Source organism: Macaca mulatta, chromosome 18 (genome assembly GCF_049350105.2).
Source record: "Macaca mulatta isolate MMU2019108-1 chromosome 18, T2T-MMU8v2.0, whole genome shotgun sequence".
Classification (NCBI taxonomy): domain Eukaryota; kingdom Metazoa; phylum Chordata; class Mammalia; order Primates; family Cercopithecidae; genus Macaca; species Macaca mulatta.
Genome location: NC_133423.1, coordinates 68,823,710 through 68,843,940, shown reverse-complemented (window position 1 = coordinate 68,843,940; position 20,231 = coordinate 68,823,710). Strand labels below are relative to the sequence as shown.

At 42.3% G+C, this 20,231-nt stretch overlaps 1 protein-coding gene across 4 annotated transcripts in view; it reads right to left on the bottom strand.

Moving 5' to 3' along the window:
- NPC1 (NPC intracellular cholesterol transporter 1) overlaps window positions 1–20,231 on the bottom strand; it is a 59,012-nt gene that overhangs the window by 35,684 nt on the left and 3,097 nt on the right. For all 4 annotated transcript variants that reach the window (XM_077975003.1, XM_077975004.1, XM_015121667.3 and 1 more), the window contains exons 2-4: window positions 11,343–11,465; window positions 9,683–9,789; window positions 6,422–6,597 (exon numbers count right to left, since the gene is read on the bottom strand). In XM_077975003.1, the coding sequence (XP_077831129.1) occupies window positions 6,422–6,597; window positions 9,683–9,789; window positions 11,343–11,465 (406 nt within the window). The remainder of the gene's footprint in view (window positions 1–6,421; window positions 6,598–9,682; window positions 9,790–11,342; window positions 11,466–20,231) is intronic.

Below are 20,231 nucleotides of genomic sequence, written 5' to 3'. Positions count from 1 at the left end.
ACACATTCATTTTGTTTTACCCTTGCTCTGGAAAGACAGGTTAACTAGGGTGACAGTCATCTCCCTCAGAATTCTCAATAGATTATTCCATTGCCTTCTGGGCTCTATCATGGCTAGTAAGAAAATCTCCAATTATCATTGTCTTAAGGTGATTTGTGTCTTGACTCTATTTGCTTTTAAGATATTTGTCTTTCGGCTGGGGGTGGTCATGCACACCTGTAATCCCAGTAATTTGGGAGGCCCTGGTGGGTGGACTGCCTGAGCTCAGGAGGTCCAGACCAGCCTGGGCAAAATGGCAAAACCCCGTCTCTACAAAAAATTAAAAAAAAAAAAAAATTAGCCAGGTGTGGTGGCGCAATATAATTTACAATATAATCACATGTAATTTACAATTTACCCCCTTAAACTATGTAATTTAATGGAGTTTAGCATATTCATAGATATATGCAACCATAACCATAGTCAATTTTAGAACATTTTCATCACCTCAAAAGAAATCCTGTATTCTAGCTATGCTCAACTACCTCCCCACCTCCCTAAGCCCTAAGCAACCACTGAACTGTCTCTATTTATTTGACTATTTCAGACATTTCACGTAAATCCAATCATATAATATGTGGTCTTTTATGACCGGCTTCTTTCATTTAGCATAATGATCTCAAGGTTCATGCATACTGTGGCATGTATCAATACTTCATTTCTTTTTATGGCCAAACAACATTTCATTGTATAGACATATGTTTTGTTTATCCATATATCAGCTGATAAATATCTGAGTTGTTTCCACATTTTGGCTATTATCAGTAATGCTGCTAGAAGCATTTGTGTATAAGTTTCTGTGTTGACCTATGTTTTCATCTTTTGAGTGGAATTGATGTATCATATGGTAATTCTATGTTTGTTTCAGGAACTGCCAAACTGTTTTTGCAAAGTGGCTATACCACTTTACATCATCACCAGCAATGCTTTTTCTTTTTGAGATGGGGTCGCACTCTGTCACACAGATTGGAGTGCAGTGGTGTGATCTCAGCTCACTGGCAACCTCCGCCCCTCAGGCTCAAGTGATCCTCCCACCTCAGCCTCTCAAGTAGCTGGGACTATAGATGTGCACCACCATACTCAGCTAAGTTTTTGTAGAGATAGGGTTTCACCATGCTGCCCAGGCTGGTCTCAAACTCCTGACCTCAGGTGATCCACCTGCCTCGGCCTTCCAAAGTGCTAGATTATAGGCATGAGCCACTGTGTCCAGCTAATGTTTTTGGTTTTGGGATTTCTTTTTAATAAAGGTTCCTATTTCTCCACAGCCTTGTCAACACTTCTTGTTATCTGACTTTGATGCTAGCCATCCTGGTGGGTGTGAAGTGGTATCTCATTGTGGTTTTGATTTGTATTTCCCTGATGACTCATAGTGTTGAACATCTCTCATGTGCTTGTTGGCCATTTGTATATCTTCCTTGAAGAAATGTCTGCTCTATTCAGATCTTTTGCCATTTTAAATTGGGTTATTTATCTATTCATCATTGGGTAGTAAGAGTTGTTTTGTTTTGTTTTGTTTTTTGAGATGAAGTCTAGCTCTGTCACCCAGGCTGGAGTGTAATGGCGTGATCTCAGCTCACTGCAACCTCCACCTCCCAGGCTGATGTAATTCTCCTGCATCAGCCTCCTGAGTAGCTGGGATTACAGGTGCATATCACCATGCCTGGCTAATTTTTCTATTTTAGTAGAGACCGGGTTTCACCATGTTGGCCAGGCTGGTCTCGAACTCCTGACCTCAGGTGATCCGCCCGCCTCGGCCTCCCAAAGTGCTGGGATTACAGGCATGAGCCACCGTACCCGGCCAAGAGTTATTTATGTATTCTAGATACAAGTCCCTTATCAAATACACAATTTGCAAATATTTTCCTGTCCTTTTGTTTTTTTGACTCAGGGTCTCACTCTGTCACCCAGGCTGGAGTGCGAGGTACTTAGTGCAGCCTCCTCGGGCTCAAGCAATCTTCCTGCCTCAGATACCTATGTGGCTGGGACCACAGGCACACGCCACCATGCCTGGCTAATTATGTTTTGTAGACACAGGGTCTCACTTTGTCACCCAGGCTGGTCTTGAACTCGCAGGCTCAAGCAATCCTCCTGCCTCAGCCTCCCAAAATGCTGGGATAATAGGTGTGAGTCACTGTGCCTGGCCTTCTTGTCTTTTCTTGATGGTGTCCTCTGAAATACAAACTTTTTTATTTTAATGAAGTCCAATTAATCTTTTTGTTGTTGTTGCTCTTGTTTTGGTGTCATATTTAAGAATCAAGTGCCAAATATGAGGCCATGCAAATTAATCCCTATGTTTTACTCTGTTTTATAGTTTTTAGCTCTTACATTTAGGTCTTTGATCTGCTTTGAGTTAATTTCTTTAACATATGGTGTGAGGTAGGGCCCAATTTCATTATTATTTATTTTTTTGAATGTGTGTATCCAGTTATTGCTGCACCATTTGATGAAGAGTATTCTTTTCTCATTGAATGGCCCTGGCACCCTTGTCAAAAATCAGTTGACCATAGATATATTATTTATTCTCAGTTATATTCCATTGATCTATATGTCTATCTTTATTCCAATACCACAATGTCTTGATTTCCATTGCTTAGTTTTGAAATTGAGAAGCGTGAGTCTTCCTATTTTTTTTTCGAGGTTGTTTTACTATTCTAAGTCCCTCAAACTACTACGTGAATTTCAGAATCAGCTTGTCAATTTCTACAAAGAAGTCAGTTGGGATTACAACAGAGATTGCCCTGAATCTCAAAACAACTTGGAGAATACTGATATCTAAACAATATTAAGTCTTTTGATTGATAAACATGGAATGTCTTTTCATTTATTTAGATCTTCTTTAATTTCTCTGAATAATGTTCTTTAGTTTTAGTTTTTTTTTTATTTTTGAGATGCAGTCTCACTCTGTCAGCCAGGCTGGAGTGCAGTGGCATGATTTCGGCTCCTGCAATCACCGCCTCCAAGGTTCAAGTGATTCTCATGCCTCAGCCTCCCAAGTAGCTGGGATTACAAGCGAGCATCACCATGCCCAGTTAATTTTTGTATTTTTAGTAGAGATGGGGTTTCACCATGTTGGCCAGGATGGTCTCAATCTCTTGACCTTGTGATCTGCCCGCCTCGGCCTTCCAAAGTGCTGGGATTACAGGTGTGAGCCACCGCATTCGGCTGTTCTTTAGTTTTAAAGTGTTTTGCCTTCTGTTACAGTTACTACTATTTCCCATACTATAGTAAATGGAATGTTTTATTTTCACTTTGAGATTGTCCACTGTAAGTGTACAGAAATACTGTACACTTGTACTGATTTTTGTATACTGAATTTTCTCAAACTCTCAGGGTTCATCCCTTATCCATTCTGGAAAATCCTCATTATCCCTTTGATTGCCTCTCCCCAACTCTCTGGAGCTTCTCATGTTATCCTATATGTCATTTCTTTAATGATTTATAGATCTTTCTATCTCTATGCTGTTTTCTGGGTAATTCCCTCATATCTTCCAGCTCACCATTTGGTTTTCAGGTTTTATTTTATATTTCAAGCATACAAAAAATACATGGAGAATAATACAGTTCTCATTTCCTCATTACCCAGTTAATTATCAGTCTTATCATTTTACAACATTTGCCTCAACATTAAAAAAATAATGGACTTGGCCAGGTGCAGTGACTCACACCTGTAATTCCAGCATTTTGGGAGGCTGAGTGGGAGGATCACTTGAGGCCAAGAGTTTGAAGCCAGCCTGGGCAAAAAAGCAAGACCCTATCTCTACAAAAAAAAATATTTTTTAATTAGCCAGGTGTGGTAGCATATGCCTGTGGTTCCAACCACTCAGGAGGACTGCTTGAACTTAGGAGGTTGGGGCTGCAGTGAGCCACAATTGCGTCACTGTATTCCAGCCTAGGTGACAGCATGAGACCTTGACTCTGTTTTATAATAATGCACTATTCAGAACAACTGGCTATGGCATAATTTAAAAAATAAATACAAATAATAATGCACTATAGGCCAGGTGGGGTGGCTCACACCTACAGTCCCAACACTGGGAGGCTGAGGTACGAGGATCACTTAAGGCCAGGAGTTCAAGATCAGCCTTAGCAACACAGTGAGGCCCGTCTCTTCAAAAAAATAAAGAAATACTTAAAACACACACATACACTCTATAGATTCAGCTGAAGCTCCCCAATTGCCCCTCCCTGACAGTAGTCCCTTCCCTAAGGTAAACACAATCCTGAATTTGATGTTTATCCTTCCCATGCATATTGTGTACTTGTATGTTTTAAGTAGGTAGTACTTTTGTTTTAAAATGTCATATAAACATGTAACCACCATTATAGTTATCATACAGAGTATTTTCACCACCTAAAAATCTTCTGTGCTCTACTTATGCCTTCCTCTTTCCTAACCCATGGCAATCACTGACTTTTTACTGTCTCCACAGTTTTGCCTTTTCTAGAACGTCATATAGTAAGTAGCCTTTTCAGACTGGCTTTCCTTAGTAATAGGATTTAAGGTTTGTCCATGTACTTTCATAGCTTGATAGCACTGAATTTTCATGGCTTTTTAGCACTGAATAATATTCCATTGTGTGGATGTGGCAGTTTACTTACCCATTCACCTACTGAGGGAAATCTTGGTGGCTTCCAAGTTTTGGCACTTATGGACAAAGCTGCTATAAACATCCATGTGCAGGTTTTGGGGTAGACGTATTTTTAACTCATTTGGGTAAATACCAAGGAGTATGATTAGTTTTGTAAGAAACTGCCAAACTATCTTCCAAGGTGGCTGTACCATGTTGTACTCCCACCATCAATGAATGAGAGTTCATTGCCAGCATTTGGTGTTGCGAGTGTTTTGAATTTTGGCCATTCTAATAGATGTGTAGTGGTATCTGGTTGTTTTAATTTGTAATTCTCTAATGACATAATGTTGAGCATCTCTTCTCATGTACTTATTTACCACCTGTATGCCTTCTTTGGTGAGGTATCTGTTCAGGTTGTTTTGTCCATCTTTCAGTTGGGCTGTTTGCTTTCTTCTTGTTGAGTTTTAGAAGTTATTTGTATATTTTGAATAATAGTCCTTACTAATATATGTCTTTTGCAAATACTTTCTTCCAGTCTGTGTCATGTCTTCTCATTCTCTTGAGGTCTTCAATTTTTCACAATCACAATAATGTTACAGTGGGTGTTCTTATATGGGTCTCCAGGTTTATATGCACTTAGAGTTTCTCTAAGGCAGGCATCTACAAGTGCAATTTCTGGGAGGAGGGTTATCTTCAACTTTACTATATATCACAGTTGTTTTTCAAATGGTTTTCAAACAATTATACCAAATTATGGTTATAAGTGGTGGAGTATATTAGTATTCTTATTGCTTCATATTTTCATCCATAGTTGAAATTGACCAACTTTTTAATTTGTGCCAAGCTGATGAGGTGTGAAATTGTAGTTTACTGTTTAAATTTGCATTTCGCTGACTGCTCCAGATAACAGTTGTTTATATTCATAAATATTTTCCTTATGGTTTCTGCTTTTCCTCTTCTGTCTAGAAATCTTTCCTTTATCTTAAAGTCATAAAGATATTCTATATTTACTTCTAAAACTTTCCAACTAGGATTTTTAATCTGTATAATTGATTTTTTATTATCTGTAAAAATTAAAATTAGATAAATATAATCTATTTTCTGATCCCATTTATCAACTAGTCCACCTTTTCTCTCAATGATTTGTAATGACACACATGTTACATATCCATTTTCCATACACGCGGGCTTCTGTTTCCGGACAAAATGACCTCTCTCCAGTCAGTCAGGTTGCCTTGTATGTCACATCTTTTGGATTCCTAAGTGCCTTATTTTTTGCTGCTTTTGTGAATGAGACCTTTTTTCTAAGGAATTTTTTGTTACCTTTTTAACTGTCATTATAATTAAATGTTGTATGCTGGTCAATGCTGGGGGATCATTTCTGCTATCTGTTAGACCTGCTGACTTTCCTTTGTGGTGATCTGATTCTTCCGAGTCATGACCTCTTCTCTGCCAACCATTAATAGTTCTATCTTCTCAGTCTTGCAGTAATTTATGACATTACACAACTCACGTCTGTTAGAATCAAAGATCCAATGGTTACTGAAGTGTATGGATGCAAACTTGCACATACTAAAATTTTCCATGTGGGAAGTTAAAGTTAGGGGGAGTTAAAGCAAGCGCTTTAAGGAGATTGTTATATTCGTTGTAGTTCAAGTCCTAGGATACAAGCAAAGCAACAACTTTATTTCCTGGCCAATGGAACTGAAAATTGTGATTTTCCACAGGGTTGACAGGACAACTAAAAGGAACAATTTGCTCTGCTGTCCTGATGCCAGCTGTAAAAGAGGAATAATTAAAAGTTTACTTACCATTGGCAAAACTCTGTCCGACAAAGTACTGTAACTCTTTCACATTTGTTTTCGTCTGGTTTGTAACAGGATCAACATAATCTTCAGTTGCTGTAACATTCAAAAACTGACTCTGTCGAGGGCTACATGTCAGCTCACAAAACAGGTTCAGTAGGTTATAAAAACAGGATGGACATCTAAAGGAAAAGTAAATTATATTCTGCATGATCTCACACGTAATAGGGCCAGCGGGAACGATTTTAAATAGACAAAGAATATTTTAAACTTACTGTAAAGTGACAAATTACCAAGAGAACATATTAAAAATCAGCAATACTAAACTTAAAACCTCATGTTAAAATAAAGGCACACCTTTAAAAAATGCCCTAATTACTTTCTGTATTTATTGTGTCCAATTATAATTTCAAAAAGAAAGAGATGCTTCTCTGAATTCTGCACTTTATAATTTAGAGACATACATTCTCTGACCTAGAGTAAAAGGACTTTGGAGCATCAGGAATTATTATTATTATTATTATTATTATTATTATTATTATTATTATTATTGTTTTTTGAGAAAGGGTCTTGCTTTGTCGCCCAGGCTGAGTGCAGTGGCGTGATCACAGCTCACTGTAACCTTGAGCTCCCAGGCTCAAGCAATCCTCCCACCTCAGCCTCCCAAGTAGCTAGGACTACAGGTATACACCACCACACCTGGCTAATTTAAAAAATTTTTTTGTAGAGGTGTGGGTCTCACTGTGTTGCCCAGGATAGTCTCAAACTCCTAAACTCAAGCAACCCTCCTGCCTTGGCCTCCCAAAGTGCTGGGATTATCGACATGAGCCACCGCACCAGCTGACAGTTTTGATTAAGAAGAAAATAAAATAAAATAAAATAATGAGAATTGTCATGAGAATCTTCATCTTACAACCTATTGAAGGTTTTCTTTCAAGCTCCAGAAAATCACTAGGCCCTCCTGAAACACAAGGAGAAATCCCCATGGTTTGTAAAGACAGAGAACAGCAATGTTGTTCTCTGGTTGCATGCGCTTCAGGAGCACACAACTGCACAAGAACCGTAAGCTGCCTGAGCTCTCTTTTCCCTTTGGTCCACTGTTACTTGCAAAAGCTGTTGTTTCATTAGACTTGCATTCTTGCAATCAAGGTTACTTTATACTCTGATCCAGTCCCAGTGACCATGTAAGACAAAGAATGAAAAAAGTGTATCCTGGCCTTCAAGAGCCTCTGTTTTAGTGAAGGAGACAGGGAAGCACAGACTCTCTCTCTTTCAGGAGCCCCACTGCTTTACTGCAACAAAGCCAGAAACTACAATTACATTATTATAATAGGAATCACTCTCGGGGTGTGTAGTTTTCAAACTTTTTCCATGTTACTACATTTAATGCCCACAATCACTAATTTTGACAGCTGTGTATTTTTCCAAATATCAGGCTGTTTCTGATACAAGCTTTGGTGCCTCTCATAATATGGAGAAAGGGTTGGCTATCTTTTTATGTTTATGTCCCTATGTCCATAATGTCTCATATAGGGTGGATCCTAAATAAATGTGTTTTGACTGAGTGTACAAGGCTCCAATTTGGTTCCATCAATGTCCATAAGCCTTTCATAGGATATGCTGGCCCAACTATAGTCTCAACTTTTGTTGTTCTGAAAAAACAATTTAGTGGTGGTTTTCCATTCTCTATTATCAACTTTTGATAAGAAGCAGAATTTCTTCATTGGAAGCCAACTTGTGCCCTATCACCACCTGCAGTGATATTTGCACAGAGAAGCATTTTCCCTTTTCAACATTTGCTTCCCAAACATCTTTACCAGTGTGCTGAAGTCTGAAAAATTTAGAAAGATACCACAATCTGCTGTTCTAAAGACCACCAGCAGCTTGCTCTTTTGCATATTTGAGAATTGCTGGCTAGGCCTAGAGAAGAACATCTATTACCAAGCCCTTTTTCACTGCTCAGGGCCATAGCCAACAAACAGATCAGATAGAAAACTAAGTTTGACAAAACCAGCCAGCTACACCAGAACAAGCTTGTTAACAGTTCCCCAAGGCCAGCTCTACTGAAGCCCTGACTCTATCACACCCCTTCACCAGAGGGAGAGACAAGAATGATGTGCAAAGCAAGGCATATAGGGAGAGGAAGGACTGCACGATGGGAGTCTCAGGCCAGGCACCTGAGCAGGACCCCTAGGAACCTCTCTTCCCCACAGTGCACAGCTCAAGTTTGAAAGGAGCCTGGCCGTAGTGCAGACACCCTGCAGAGTGAAACATCACAGAGGAAACCAAGCATCAACTCTGAATGCAACTGGGAAGTGAACCAAGTCTGATAATTATTGTTTTTCTCTTTATTTCTGACAAATTGTAAGAGTGCTTTTTCTTAAAATAAAACAAAAAGTGACTTAAAAAAAAAAAACTGGCTGGGCACTGTGGTTCACACCTATAATCCAGCACTCTGGGAGGCTAAGGTGGGAGGATCATTTGAGACCAGGCCTGGCCAACACAGTGAGACACTCATCTCTAGAAAAAGAATAAAAATTAGGCTAGGTGCAGTGGCTCATGCCTGTAATCCCAGCACTCTGGGAGGCCGAGGCAGGTGGATGACTTGAGGTCAGGAGTTTGAGACCAGCCTGGCCAACATGGTGAAACCCCGCCCCTACTAAAAATATAAAACTTAGCTGGGTGTGGTGGCATGTGCCTGTAGTCCCAGCTGCTCAGGAGGCTGAGGCAGGAGAATCACTTGAACCCGGGAGGAGGAGGTTGCAGCAAGCTGAGATCATGCCACTGTACTCCAGCCTCGGTGACAGAGCAAGTCTGTCTCAAAAAAAAAAAAAAAAATTAATAAAGAAAAATATAAATAAAATTAGCTGGACAGGGTAGTGCATGCCTATAGTCCTAGCCATACAGGAGGCTAAGGCAGAACAATCACTGGAGCCTAGGAGGTTTAAGCTGCAGTAAGCTGTGATCACACCACAAACCACTGCACTCTAGTCTGGGCAGCACAGTGAGACTCTGTCTCTATTATACACACACACACGCATACACATTATACATACATGTATTTTTAATATATAAATATACATGTAAATATATATCCACCTATTTTAAATGTATACATATATGTATAAATGTATAATATATTCATATAACAGACATATAATATATAAATACAAATATGTAAACAAACAAAGAATAAATGGAAAGTTGAGTATTACCAGCTCACAAGTATCTACAGCTCAGTTGTTCTGTTTCCCCAGCAGAACCTACCTGGACAGAAACTGTAGAGGCAGCTGCAAATTGTCTTTTAGTGTCTGGAGCTGCTGAACATCACAACAGAGACTGACATTGCCAAAGAAGAATCCCGGACAGAGTTCCTTTCAGGTGAAAGAGCACAGACACAGGAGTAGGCCGTAGTTAAAATAAGGTCAACATTCCTCAGTGAATTAAGACACATTCATTCATGTAATCTTTTTGAAGTACAAAAGGGTAAGACACATCCTGTATTTGCAAAGTTCTTATAGAAATATTTTAAAAGGCTACACATTACTACTTATTCACAAGTAGAGGTAGTAAAGATGTTTCTAATTTTCTTTTTATTTGGAAGCTTTCTCTCCTCTCCTGACAATCATTTTATATCTTCTTTGGGTTTTTTGTTTGTTTGATTCAATTCAACCAGAGTGCTACTTACTATTTCTATTAGTCGTTTCAGGGAAAGTTGAAACCTTTAATAATTATGATGAAAGTGGCCGGGCGCGGTGGCTCAAGCCTGTAATCCCAGCACTTTGGGAGGCCGAGGCGGGCGGATCACAAGGTCAGGAGATCGAGACCACAGTGAAACCCCATCTCTACTAAAAATACAAAAAATTAGCCGGGCGCGGTGGCGGGCGCCTGTAGTCCCAGCTACTCAGGAGGCTGAGGCAGGAGAATGGCGGGAACCCGGGAGGCGGAGCTTGCAGTGAGCCGAGATCGCGCCACTGCACTCCAGCCTGGGCAACAGCGTGAGACTCCGTCTCAAAAAAAAAAAAAAAAAAAAAAAAAAAAAATTATGATGAAAGCAGCAAGTGAGGACAGGTGCTGTGGCTCATGCCTGTAATCCCAGTACTTAGGAAGGTTGAGGAGGAAGGATTGCTTGAGCCTAGGAGTTCGAGACCAGCCTAGGCAACATGGTAAAATCCCATTACCACAAAAAAATTTTAAAAAATTAGCCAGGGGTTGTGGCACGTGCCTGTAGTCCCAGCTACTTGGGACCCTGAGGTGAGGGATTGCTTGAGCTCAGGAGGTCAAGGCTATGGTGAGCCGTGATTGCACCAATGCACTCTAGTCTCCAGCTAGGATAAAAGAGCAAGGCTCCTTCTGTCTCAAAAACAGAAAAGAAATGAACAAGTGAGCCTAGGAGCTCTGTTATCATGTCAACTTGACTTTTGATTACTTTAAGTCTCTAAAACCAGGCTTTTCACATGATTTTTCCATTTCTAATATCCCTGTGTATCACAGCATGGTTACAAAAAAAAAAAAAAAAACAGAAATCAGAATCCTGGTAGCAGCCAAAATTCACAGGCTCTCAGTGGAACACAGAGAAAACAGTAAGATGAACAGGGAACGAGGATGTCAAAGCCACTTAGCAACAGAGTCCATTTGAGTCCTGAAATGTAGGAATCAAAAACAGCTAACTTCTAATATTTTGTGAAGATGCTGCAAGGGCAACGTATGAAGTACCAAGGACAGTCTCTAAATAGTAACCTGCTATTGGGAACTTTATAAGAGGTATAAAGTCATCCCCTGAAAAATTAAGCCTTTGGAGTTTCGGTGCTCTTTCTCTGCCACTGTATGCTACAGGTTAGAGTTTTAGAGTTTGGGGTAAGACTTAAGCCTATTAGTCTCGCCTCTACCTCCATCCTGCAATAACATTTAAGGATAATGAACTTACCTGCACTAAGTCATATCCATCCTTTGGTAATGGTTTTGGTGGGCCAAAATATTCGCAATTGTACCTCTTGTCCCCATATGCAATTCCACACTCTCCATACCAAACACAGGACTGTGAAAACACCTACAGAAAGTCAACACAAATTTCAGTGTTACCAGAGTCTCAATGGTACATTTCAACAAAAAGTGCCCACTTGAGTACGATCACAGAAACTTCCAATGCTACCTGCAAAATGAAGTAACAGCAACAGGCACCTTAACATTTTGAAAAATATTAATTAAAGTAGACCAAATGCCTATTTGTCAAGTCAGTGAAGTAGGTAATGGTAATTGCTTATTTACATAATTTCTATTTCCTGTTTATTTGTTGATAAGAGGAAGCTATAGTTCCATGTAAGAAACACTCAGAATCACAGTAAAGAGAAAAGCAAGATAGTGACTTAGCAATTACTAAAGCACCATTTTTGCACATCTGCACCAGGAACTATATAAGCTCAAAGTAATGAAAGAATATTTCCATATGTATTTAGGTTAATTAATATCAATACATCATGAGTAACATGAAGAACAAAACAACAAAACCACAAACATCAACATCCCAATGTAAAGAACAAGAATGAACTTTCTGTCCGAGATTGAAGTAGAAAGCAAAGAATGTGCTAACTTTAAGGAAAAACACCAAAGCAATCTCGAAAGAAATTTTAAAACCTCTTATGTAAAGGTTTCTCAAAAGCCACTCATATTTCCCATGTGAGAGTCACAAGGTTGTCAGAAAATTCAGCGGAGGGGAGGAGTCAGTGTGAATCATCAGGTCAGTGCCTTGCTCTGAAGGCTGCTGCCCAAAACACACCCGATCCTCTGCCTCACGATGGACTCAGAAAGCCACAGAGGGCCCAGCTCGCCAGGGCCCCGGGCTTGCAATCATCTGTTCTACAGGGAAACAGAAGATATCAAGAAGCAGCTATGGCTCCCAAGAACCCTGATGGAAAAGCCATAGAAAAAAAAAAAAATCTGAACAGAAGTCACAATATGAAATTCTCTTCAGTGACAGTGGCACACAACCTGCACACAGGCAAGAAGCTAAGTCAGTCTGTGTTGGTCCCTCAGTATCAAAATACAAATCCCACAACAGTACCTGAAGACCTAAAACACAAGAGAAAAAGTCAGCAGGAGATTGGGATTTGTATGGGCAGGGAAATCCAAGGCATCAATATCACTTTTCTTTGAATTCATTTTTCAGATGTTCTAAAATAAAAATTATGACTTAACTCCTCCTGACTCTTTGAAAGTCATGTTCAGGCCACAAAGGAGGGAAATTATACAAATGAGGAAGTGACAAGCCTTCAACAAAGCCACATACGAACCCTGTGCCAAGATTCCACCACTATTTTTATATAAAGAGAATCCCAATTGTTATTCCCATAAACCTGGCGATTCTAAGGAAAAAAGAAACAGTATTGCAACTCTGGGTTTCCAACTAACGGAAAAAAGTCCTAATGAGTAAAAGTCATTACCTATCTAACTGAAGTTTGAAAAGGCAAAAGCTGACTACAGAGGCATAGGAAACTGCTGAGGTTTACATGAAAGTTGAAATACAAAGAACTCCTCCCTAGACCTCGCAGAACTCTCCAGGGATTGGCCTCAGGGGCACTCTGGCTGGTTACCCACAGGAGCAGGGGTGACAGACACAGACCTGCGGTCAACACACTGCAGCTCTGGCCTGACAAAAAGGACGGGTGTCTGGAGTCTAAGATCCCCTTACTCAGCACTTGGTACTATAGATGTGAATAAAGATGACCCATTGCTGTTTAGGTTGCTTTTCACAAAGATCATTCTTTATTTATTTCAAAGCAAGTGCTATTTCCACCCACTTGGTGGAAGAGGGGTGGGTGAGAAGGCGGCACGGAGTGGGATCAGGAGTCCTGGGTTCTGATCCCAAGAGCTCATGAGGCTCTCAGTGTGCTTGTTGAGCTGGACCGCACCTGGGATCACACCTGGAGTAGGCTACCTAACCATGTAGGAGTCTTCCTACCTGGGAAATGAAGCTCATAAACTCTGCCTACCTCCCAGGTTCCTGTGAAGATCAAATAAGGGCCAATCTGTACATATACAGTAAGTACTCAGTCAACTACAGAGCACCGTGCGATCAAATATATGGAATTATTATTAATGTCTTCTACCTGCTTGGGACCTCGACAAAGAGGTTCCAAAGACCTAAAAAAATAACACATGAGCCAAGGAAATTTGGGCTTGAATCAACACTCAGGTTTGCATCTCAAAAAGTCGTCTTCTAGAGACACAGCAGAGAAGATTAAAAAAAAAAAAGGCATCCTGGCCGGGAGTGGTGGCTCACGCCTATAATCCCAGCACTTTGGAAGGCCAAGGAAGGTGGGTCGCTTGAGCCCAGGAGTTTGAGACCAGCCTGGGCAACATGGTGAAACCCTGTCTCTTAAAAACAACAACAACAGGCTGAGCGCAGCGGCTCATGCCTGTAATCCCAGGACTTTGGGAGGCTGAGGTGGGCGGATCACCTGAGGTCAGGAGTTCGAGACCAGCCTGACCGACATGGAAAAACTCTGTCTCTACTAAAAATACAAAATTAGCCAGGTGTGGGGGGTGCATGCCTGTAATCCCAGCTACTTGGGAGGCTGAGGCAGGAGAATTGCTTGAACCCGAGAAGCAGAGGTTGTGGTGAGCCAAGATTGTGCCATTGCACTCCAGCCTGGGCAACAAGAGTGACTGTCTTAAAAAACAAAAACAGGCCGGGCGCGGTGGCTCAAGCCTGTAATCCCAGCACTTTGGGAGGCCGAGGCGGGCGGATCACGAGGTCAGGAGATCAAGACCATCCTGGCTAACACAGTGAAACCCCGTCTCTACTAAAAAATACAAAAAACTAGCCGGGCGAGGTAGCGGGCGCCTGTAGTCCCAGCTACACGGGAGGCTGAGGCGGGAGAATGGCGTAAACCCGGGAGGCGGAGCTTGCAGTGAGCCGAGATCTGGCCACTGCACTCCAGCCTGGGCGACAGAGCCAGACTCCGTCTCAAAAAAGACAAAAAACAAAAAAAAACAAAAAACAAAAAACAAAAACAACACAAACAAAAACAACAGCTGAAAATTAGTGGAGCCTAGTGGCACATCCCCATAGTCCCAGCTACTCAGGAGGCTGAGGTGGGAAGATCACCTGAACCAGGAGGTTGAGGCTGCAGTGAGCCGAAGAGATAGCAACACTGCACTCCAGCCTGGACAACAAAGTGAAACCCCGTCTCAAAAAAAAAAAAAAAGTCATCCTGCCTAAAGAAGCAACCTAAGCCAGCAGGACCCAGAGACTTACAAAGCACTGGCGGTGTCCTAGGCTTAGGCACTGTTTTAAACACTCTTCATATGTTAACCCAATTAATCCTACAAGTTTGATGAGGGAGGCGTTATTATACCCCTTTTACAGATGCAGAAACGAAGGCACTGAGGCTAAATAACTTGTCCAAGGTCACAGCACAAAGCCAGGATTCAAAACAGAGCAGTTGACTCCAGAAAAAAGGTTCTCAATAAAAGAGAATCAGCTGCATCATGAAAGTCCTCTCTGCAGCATCACACCCTCCCAAAACCCCACTGTGTGCAAGAGCATGAGCACCTGTGCACCCACTCAACAGCTGCATGATGGGAGAAGCTCGGCCATCACTCCCTTCTCACCAACAGCTGAAAGTGGAGAGCCAGCTTCCTGGCCCCCAGGCCTGCCTCTGCAGCTGCTCCACCTCAGGGGCCTCCACATCTCCATCTCCTTCTCTTCTGTGTTTGTAACCTCATCTCTCTCTCGGTCCCTTCACCTGCACCTCCCTATAAACACTGCTCTAATTATATCCACAAACCCCTCTGTCAGCTTGAGTGATCTCCAACTTCTCTCCAGCAGCACTTTCCACCAGCTGCCCGACAGCCTCAGTGCTTAAGAGGAAACCAATCTTTCCTCTATTTGTATTTCCTCTTCAATTCCTCTTCAACAGAGTTTCAAATGAAAACCTCAGGCACCTTTCGAACCCACCTCCCATAGCGAACCTACCGCTCACTCCCAGGCAGGCTCCCTCTGCAGCCTTCTGCTCTCACCTGGACCCGGCAGTGTCTCCCGTGCACAGATGCCTGCCGCTTGCCTCTTCCGGAACAGCGCTCAAAGTTTTCTGGTGCTCAGAAACCCACAACCCACCCTTCCCACTGCCTGTGTGACAAGCTCCAGACACCTCACTCCGGCTCTGCCCACTCTCCTTTCTACAGTATTCCAAACCTATCACTCTAATCGCCAACCCTTCCTTCCCTCTCTCCCACATGAAGTAGGACCTGCCTGCCTCTGCCTTGGTCATGCCCTAGGATCAAGCAAAATTTACAAGAATTGCAAAGTTGTGATGTTGGGAGAAGTTGCAAGAGTTATTTTCTTGCTTTTGTCTCAACTCCCTTGTAAGACGGTAAAATCCTAGAGGGCAGAGCCTAGGTGTGTAATCCTTCCTTTGAACTTCCCTACTGTATCACATCTGGTGTTCATGGATGCAGAACACGTCAAAACTCACCAATGAGCTGAGGGAGTACAACTGGATTATCTAAATTCAGAAATGAGAAGTGCTGATTGTTTTGGCTTCTACCCAGAATTTTGTAGTTACACAGCTACCGAGTTTCTATTTTTAAAGGTTAGATCATATGGATATTTCACAACATGCTCTAGAGTTTAATTATTATGAAAATGACTGCATATGGAAGCTTCTTTCAATAATGATAGGAACAGTTTAGGAAAGGTTAAAAAAATGCCCCTTCTAGGCCAGGCGCGGTGGCTCACACCTGTAATCCCAGCACTCTGGGAGGCCGAGGCAGGCGGATCACAAGGTCAAGAGATCGAGACCATCCTGCCTAACACGGTGAAACCCCATCTCTACTAAAAATAGAAAAAATAAGCCGGGTGTGGTGGCGTGCGCTTGTAGTCCCAGCTACTCAGGAGGCTGAGGCAGGAGAATGGTATGAACCCGGGAGGCAGAGCTTGCAGTGAGCCGAGATCGTGCCACTGCACTCCAGCCTGGGCAACAGAGAGAGACTCTGTGTCAAAAAAAAAAAAAATGCCCTTGTGTTATATGTCAGCAACTTTGGCAACTGCTAAATTGGACCCCATTCAGGAGCTCCACAAGCACACATTATCATACGGAAAAGCTCTGAACTCAGTGAGAATTCTGTTCCACTGCCTTTAGGAAATCCTAAAGCATTAACTAACATATTCAAATACTTACATCTATGAACATCTATTGTTCTCTAGGCATGGTGGTAAAATAAATAAATGAAACAAAAATACTTACTGAACATCAACTGCATGCCTCACTTTCTCAGATACTCTATGCAGTAGCACGGCAGAATTTTACAGGTAAGTGAACTCAGGCTCAAAGATACTCTGCGGTCACATGGCTCACAAGTAACGTGATTTTGAACACCAAGTTAAGCATTCTCCACCCATCCCCCTTGTCCGCCTGCCTCCCCCACACCCAGCTTCTGTACCATTTAAACTCTAGTCCAGTTTGTGCAGTGATGTATCCTCAGAATTGGAGAATGCACTGGAGATGAACTGTCCCATTCACGATGATCCTATACAAGTGTTCCTTCCATATAAACTTGATCACTTGTAGACATAATGCCTACCATTTCCCATCTTTTAAAGTATCTCTCTAGGCAGTTGTCAAGCAATGACTCACTTAGTACCACAGACAGTCCTCAACCCCAGGGTAGGACTTGCCCATCCACCAGAGCTGAGAGTGCAGGGCTTGGCACCAACACTTGTGCCCCTGTCCTGGATGGGTAAAGCTAATGGCAAAACATGGAGCGATACCCAGCTCCAGCTCCAGCGAGGGGATAGAGGAGAGGGGCTTGCTGGTTAACTTCCCTACCTCATTGCTTCTCCAGAGAGCAGAGGCTGGCCTGGCCAGACAGGACAACACAGGCTGGAGTGGAGGGAGTGGCATGGAGAATCCTGTCCAGAGATTAAGCTGCCTGCTATTTCTTTGGAGTCAGGGAGGCAGACCAAACAAATATGGCAGGACATTTAGGGTGGAGGCTGCCGGGCTGGTCTGACTTCTATTGATGGAAATCTCTGGAAGTGTTTTATAGCCAGCCTGGCATGAACAAATCTACGTAACAAAGGATAATTTGTGTGTACACCAGGCCTGCCTGCATGTGGGTGTTTAAGTCATATACTTTGAGTGTTAAGTGTGCTCAGCTAGTCCAACTCTTCGTTTTACAGATAACCCCTTTGGCTTCTGGTTTTTTATGTGACTCACCCAAGGTCATATTACTAGTTAGTCTTAGACATTTAGGAGCCACAAAACTAAAACAAAACTATGAAAGTGGGTGCCGGTATACACTGTCTGAAGTTTTTTCCCTATGGAACGTTCACAGTGTGGTGACTGAGTCACGGGTCAGGCTGGCAGGCTAAACCCATTCCTGATCTATTACAGACTACTGGAAGAGCCACGCTGGGGATGGAACCAGGCCTTGAATGAGACTGCTCTACTAGCCAAGTGGAATATCTGCTGAACACCCATTCAATTAAGCTTGCTAAACACCAATAATCTAGCCTTGAATTTCAAAAAACTAGGGCACAGAAGTCAGAAGATGGCAGTTCAAACACCCAATCTGCCATCTACTAGCTATGTGACCTTGGGACAAATTTGACCCTTGATGTCTGCATCTATAAAATAGGAAAAACAGCATTACACCCACCTTAAAGGGGCTCCGTGAGGATAAAACCAGATCGGATGTGGCAGCAATGGAGTACTATGCAAAATGTGGGTCGCTTTTGTCTCTAGTCTTATATAATCTAGTATACAGAACCCTGCAAATTTTTTTTAAGAGCTTTACTGATGTAATTTACATACCATAAAATCCATCCTTTTCAAGTGAACAGTTCAATAGTTTTGGGCAACAATTAGGCAACTCTCCTGGCTATTTTCTCTAGTTTTCGTCTTGTCCACCTGATACATTAACTTATCCTCCAAATCTCAGCTCAAACATGGACCCTCCATAACACTTTATCTTCATTCTTACCTGAGCCCTTCTTACTGTATCACCATTTTTTTATGTATCCAGCCTTCCCCCCATCAACTATGAAGAAGACAGGCATAGTAATTATGAACATTTACACAGCACTTTACAGTGTATAGATGGCCTTTTCTTCTTTACTATTTACTTATTGTTTTGGACTAGTCAAGTGCAGTAGTGAGAACGGGCAAAGGGTAGAACAAGGAGTTCAATCTGTAACTGACTTTGATCAACTGATAACGCACTACCTTAGGACCAGCCTAGACTGATTTTTTTAATGGGTTCTTTTGATCTTATCCTTTGTTGTGTCCAGGGCAGCCAATTCATGTTTATGAAATTATTTTGAGTTCTTCTTGTGACCTAAGCAAGGGACAGTAACAAGAAGTTACAGTTTTAAAGCTCCTCTCAAATCCTCCAACAGAACATCTGCACCAGAGAGAGTTGGTTTTTAAACAGTTTTGTTGCCAAAGCAAATGTTCCAAAAATTTGAAAGTGAGAAGCATAGTCCAGATGAAGAAAAACCTGGCTGGCTGCGGCTGATCATTGCCATCACCTAGAAACCAACTGTAAACCCAATTTTGATTGCCACTAGTTTCTAAGTCTTTCCCCACAAATCCATTTCAAGGCCCAAATATCTTATGACTAAAGAGTCCCAGTGGGCCAGGCATGGTGGCTCACACCTGTAATCCCAGCACTTTGGGAAGCTGAGGCAGATGGTATCACTTGAGCTCAGGAGTTCAAGACCAGCCTGGGCAACCTGACAAAACCCCTTCTCTACTAAAAATACAAAAAAATTAGCTGGGCATGATGGTGCACACCTATAGTCCCAGCTACTCGGGAGGCTGATGTGGGAGAATCACTTGAGCCCAGGAGGTCAAGGCTGCAGTGAGCTGAGATTATGCCACTGCGCTCCAGCCTGGGCTACCAGAGTAAGACCTGGTCTCGAAAATTAAAAAAAAAGATTCCCGGGCCAGCATGGCGGTTCATGCTTGTAATCCCAGTACTTTGGGAGGCCAAGGTAGGAGGATCTCCAGCCCAGGAATTCAAGACCACCTTGGGCAACACAGCAAGACCCTGTATCTATAAAAAATTTAAAAAGTAGGTGGGCATGGTGGCATGCACCTGCAATTCCAGCTATTTGGGAGGCTGAGGTAGAAGGATAGCTCGAGCCCAGGGTCGACGCTGCAGTGAGCCACAATCACACCACTGCACTTCAGCCTGGGGGACACTGCGAGACCCCATTTCAAAAAAAAAAAAAAAAGAGTCCCAACTCAAGTGTCCTGGCCACATTTGTAGATGATACTGGAGAGCAACAGTTATTGTTCTTAAGGAGCCTGCAGTTCGGTAGTTCAATTAGAAAATATTTGTCTTTCACAAGCATAGCTGGCATAGTTAATCCAATTTTACAGAGGAGGGAACTGAGGCTCCAGAGGATAACTGGCTTACCCAAGATCACTCTTGGGAACAGAGAAGAGTTAAGACCCACACCAAGGTCTTTTAACGAGGCAGCCAATGCTGCTGCAGCAGTTTAAACAAAGGTCCAGAACTTCAGAGGGAAGGGATTCTAGTTAGGGGAATAGGACAAGAATGTTGTAGATAATGTAGCATGTGAAATGCGGCCCTGGAAGACAGCAGGATTTTGCTAGCAAGCAGTTCAATTTGACTGGAGAGCTGATGCCCTTCACAGAGCTGGAGGTCAAAGGGCAGAAAGAGGCACCCGAGATCAGAGACGACTGATCCAGGCTTCCGCTGTAGGTAATTTGCCATGCTTAGAATACTGCATCCCTTTTAGGAGTGGAGAGTGAGGGTTACCCAGCAAAGAGAGAGCACACTGTCT